The following is a 4,231-nucleotide window of genomic DNA, read 5'->3' on the forward strand; positions in this document are numbered from 1 at the left end:
GGGAGGTTATTTTCACATGCACTTCTTTTTCTATGTACCTTCTTCAATTGTTGATCCTCATGAACCACAAACAAAAATGATCCAAAATGAGCAAGGCACTGTTTCTTAGTGAAGTCAAAACACTAAGGATCACATAGACATGAAATAAGAAATATGGATAAATCGGGACATCAGCCACATATTGAGGTCTAAGAGAATTTCAAGGTTGCTACGGGCTTGATAAATGATATGGCACCAAAAAGGTGAAATAGAGATATGAGAGAGAGAATGAGCGAGCAAAAGGTAGAAAGAGAGAAGACTAAGAGAGATGGAGATAATAAAGAGGGGGTTTTACAGTCTCAAACTCCAAGATATTTTGAGAAGCCAAATCAAAGCTATCGTATTCTCCAATCTTAAATGTCTGTCAATGGAAGGAGATTTTAAAGTACTTCTCAAACTCTTAAGATATTTTGGTATGCATTCAGCTGAAGAAAGACATTTTGGTGTGCAATCTTTAAAAGACAGAACAATATAAGTACTTTGCTCATGCTATAAGATAAAAACTCATTTTTTTTAAATAAAGGCAAAGACTCAATTATACACCTAGAAACAGTAACATACCAGGATTTTTTAACTCAGACTTAAATTAAAGATCATGGAATCAAGACTTACTTGGTAATATTAGCGGTCATTGCTAAGGTTAAGCATTTGATCTATTGGTTGGATTTTCGAAAGTTTGGGAATGCATCATTACTTAAATTTTGCTTTCATTTTTGACCCACATAGTAACTGATGATTGACCAAAATACTATCTCGGAAACGACACTTTAACCGTACTTTCTGGCACTCCCAACATGTTCATCCTCGCAAAATAAAATATTTAGAATATCAAATAACTGAGAGTAATCTTCTAAAATATATAACCAAATCAATCGATCAATTATGCCTCAATCCTGAATCTTGTGTCTAACCAATCCAGGAACAAATTCAGGTCCCAACCAATGTTAGGATCATCCACCTTGAGCTTTACATGTAAGATCATATATAGTCCTTGTGGTTCTACAAAAGCTTAAGGCTTTGCCTATCAAAGAGCTTACCCTGGCTTCCTAGCAGAAAAAGCCTCATATATTTTTACTGATAAGTTCCCAACTAAAGAATGCCACCTGTGCAGTGATATTTATGTCATACTACTATCTACCCTAAGTCGGTCTTCATCACATGGAGAATAATCTTCATCTAATGGGGCGTGCTGTTTGGGAGAAGTGTCATGTGTGAGGAATTTAATATTGCAAATATTTGAGGTGGTCGACAATTGCTGTTTGAGAAACAACCAAATCATTCATGTAACGCTAGCACATTTTATTAGGGCGTCATTGAGAATTTGTTCAAAATGCTTCGATTGTTGAGAAAATCTCTAGAATATGAGCAAGAACTGGCCTTTACTTCAACTAGCAACAAGAGGGTTGAGTTTTGACAAATCAAGATTAGAGCTCCGTTTAGTCCCCTATGCAGGGGAAAAACTCAGGGTTTGATGTTAATTGGCTATTGTGAGTTCATCATGGAAGGCTTGGCATAAGCAGATGAAACATATCCAACAAGGAGAAAGGAAATTTGTCATACTGCTTACAATTTCTAAAGATTAGGACCGACTCAAATGATTATTGGTCTTTGGTGAATAGGTAAGAGCTTATCTCTGGTGAGTGTTACATTGACCATAATCAACCTAGTAGAAAATGGTAAACCATTTAGCAGGGACTCATTGGTATTTATTTAGAAAGCATTTGTCGTTTAACTATGGCTAAAACTAGGACAATTAGTTATTAGATTTGTGTAAAATCATCTTTAAGATTGAATAATGTTATATAGAATCAGTTGTCAGTAAGTCTGGAATCAATTTCCACAAGATGCATACTTTAATCTTCATAACTACTTTTCTCCATTCATTTGATGGACTCACCCATTAGGATCATTGATGTCATAAATAAATTGATTATCACTTCGAGATTAAAGGTGGTTGTCTTGTTCATCATTTTCCTGTTGAAGGAGACATGATAAAAGGGTGAAAATAACAGGCGCCAAATCCCTATAATTAGCACAAGTCAAAGCTCTCATGAAATTGCTATTTATGAAGCACTTTGAAAGATGTACAAGGAGCTCCCATAAATAATTTACCTTGTCCATATTAGGCACCAGTTCCTGAAGCTTCCTTATTCTGTCACTTATGCGCGTTCGACGAACCTTGCAAAAGAGAAGTACAAGCATAACCTTGTTAGATTAATGACTGGTTGATTTAAATTGCCTATAAACACAAGTAGAAGGGAAAAAAAGGAAAATGCTTTACTCGCTCAGCTATGCTGCGAGGATGGGTAGCACAACCACGCTTTGCTCGAACCTTACAAGGCACCAAATCGTCCATGAGCTTCTCCATTTCAGCATCCAGTGATCCACCAGAACCACGTAACTGTCCACTTGGCTCTCCCTTCTACACGTCTCAAACACAAACAGCTGTAAGTATGTAAATATTAATAGAAAGAATAGTGCTTCAGGAGACCCCAAAAAAGAAAAGTCAGATCACACACACATTAGACAGAATTGCTTCAAAGTTTATGCACAACAGTTTCCAACGACTATTGGTTTGTAGTGTTATTAACTAATAATTTGTTATTACTAATTTTAAGGAACCAATTGTATTATCCTCGTATACTGATCTTTCACCATTGTTTATATTTGGACAACAACAAGAAGACTTAAAATTCAATCCATATAGAAATAATACTCCCTCTGTCCCAATTTATGTGGCAGGGTCACACCATCCCATCACCTTTCTATATTTAGAAACAATTTAACTTTAGAATATCCATATTACCTTAATGAGATGATTTACAACCACATACAAATGTCTAAGGCTTGTTTTAGACCACAAGTTACAAAAGTCATACTTGATTTCTTCTTAAACTGTGTATCCAAAGTCAAATTGGTGCCACATATATTGGGACGAAGGGAGTAACAAGAAAAGAAACATATAGAAGAAGACAAATATATGTTACTTCCACAAGGAAAATATGCTTTCAACAATCTCATTCGCGGTAGCCATAAAACACAATACAAAGGGTAGACAAACTTTTTTAATGGAAAGTCAAGTCATGTAATCAGATGAATAATCAAGACCATGTTAAATTTACAAACATTAACAAGTAAAACCAATACTTTCCAAGGTTGAAATATCCACATGCTTGCCTCATGAAAAAAATTAACCCGAATTTAGGGATAATAAAAATTTAAACTACAGATGAGGTGGTAAAGTTTATACTAACCAAGTGGTTAGATAATTTTCTGGGCGAACTTTCGGAATCATCTTCTCTGGGCCGCTTAATGGGCTGAGAAATATAGTTCAAACTGGAGGGAATTCCATAGCTTGAGAAGTAACCATCTGAGTTAATATGTGAAAGAAACTCCGCCGGAGAACTCTGCTGCCGGAGAAAATTACTACTACCGCCGGATTCAAACAGACCCGGATCGCCGGTGAACCTAGTTTCCGGTTTAACAAGCACCGGAAGCTGCTGCTGAGTAGTTGATGGGTGGGGTGGTGGTTTATTGGGTGAGTGTAAAATGGGAGAAGAAGGGTTAACAACCACTTCGTTTTCAGTGTCGGATTCGAGAAGTGCTTCTAACCATGTCGCCGGAGCTGAACAGTACCGGGATAATCCACTGCCTCCGCCACCGGCACCGCCACTTCCACGTTGCATCGCTGAACTTCTTCCGGTGACGGCAATTGGTTTATCTTTTCTTGTCTTTTTTTTTCTCTTCAGGTGAATTTTTTGTTGTTCTTTTCTTTTGAGAGTTTCTGTTTTGTTTCAGTGAGCTAAAAAAAAAAAAAGAAGATAGAGCAGTAATACGCTTCAATACTTTCTACATACCATCGTTATACTCGTATATTTATCTCTTAGTATACGGTAGTAGTATAGCGTAGGTACAGAAATGGTATGAAAAATGCTCTCCCTCCAGCTCCAAGCAAGAGATGTATTTTTCTTGATTGCTATTCAACTACTACTTTTTAATCTAAAATAGCATGATTAATGGACTTTTTTTATTTATTTTTCAAATATTTATGCAACTTTTGAGAATATTTAAGGAATTATATCATTCTTTTAAGGAACATAGAAATTAAACTTAACCTCGCACTACATAATCTTTGGTAACTATAATGTATTTGAAAAAGCTTATTTTGTGAAATTTAAAATTATTCTAATGG

General features: G+C 35.9%; 1 protein-coding gene across 2 annotated transcripts in view; it reads right to left on the reverse strand.

The window, feature by feature from the left end:
* LOC109227317 (transcription factor bHLH81-like) overlaps positions 1-3,971 on the reverse strand; it is a 5,241-nt gene extending 1,270 nt beyond the window's left edge. Inside the window, exons 1-4 of one of the 2 annotated variants that reach the window (XR_002068253.1) lie at positions 3,294-3,971; positions 2,321-2,461; positions 2,152-2,217; positions 1,937-2,013 (exon numbers count right to left, since the gene is read on the reverse strand). Coding sequence is in view for 1 of the 2 variants with exons in the window: in XM_019392431.1 (XP_019247976.1) it covers positions 2,152-2,217; positions 2,321-2,461; positions 3,294-3,725 (639 nt within the window). In the remaining variant the exon portion in view is untranslated. The remainder of the gene's footprint in view (positions 1-1,936; positions 2,014-2,151; positions 2,218-2,320; positions 2,462-3,293) is intronic. The other variant, XM_019392431.1, reaches the window with a different exon arrangement.

This window comes from Nicotiana attenuata, chromosome 6 (assembly GCF_001879085.1).
Source record: "Nicotiana attenuata strain UT chromosome 6, NIATTr2, whole genome shotgun sequence".
In the NCBI taxonomy this organism is placed as follows: Eukaryota; Viridiplantae; Streptophyta; class Magnoliopsida; order Solanales; family Solanaceae; genus Nicotiana; species Nicotiana attenuata.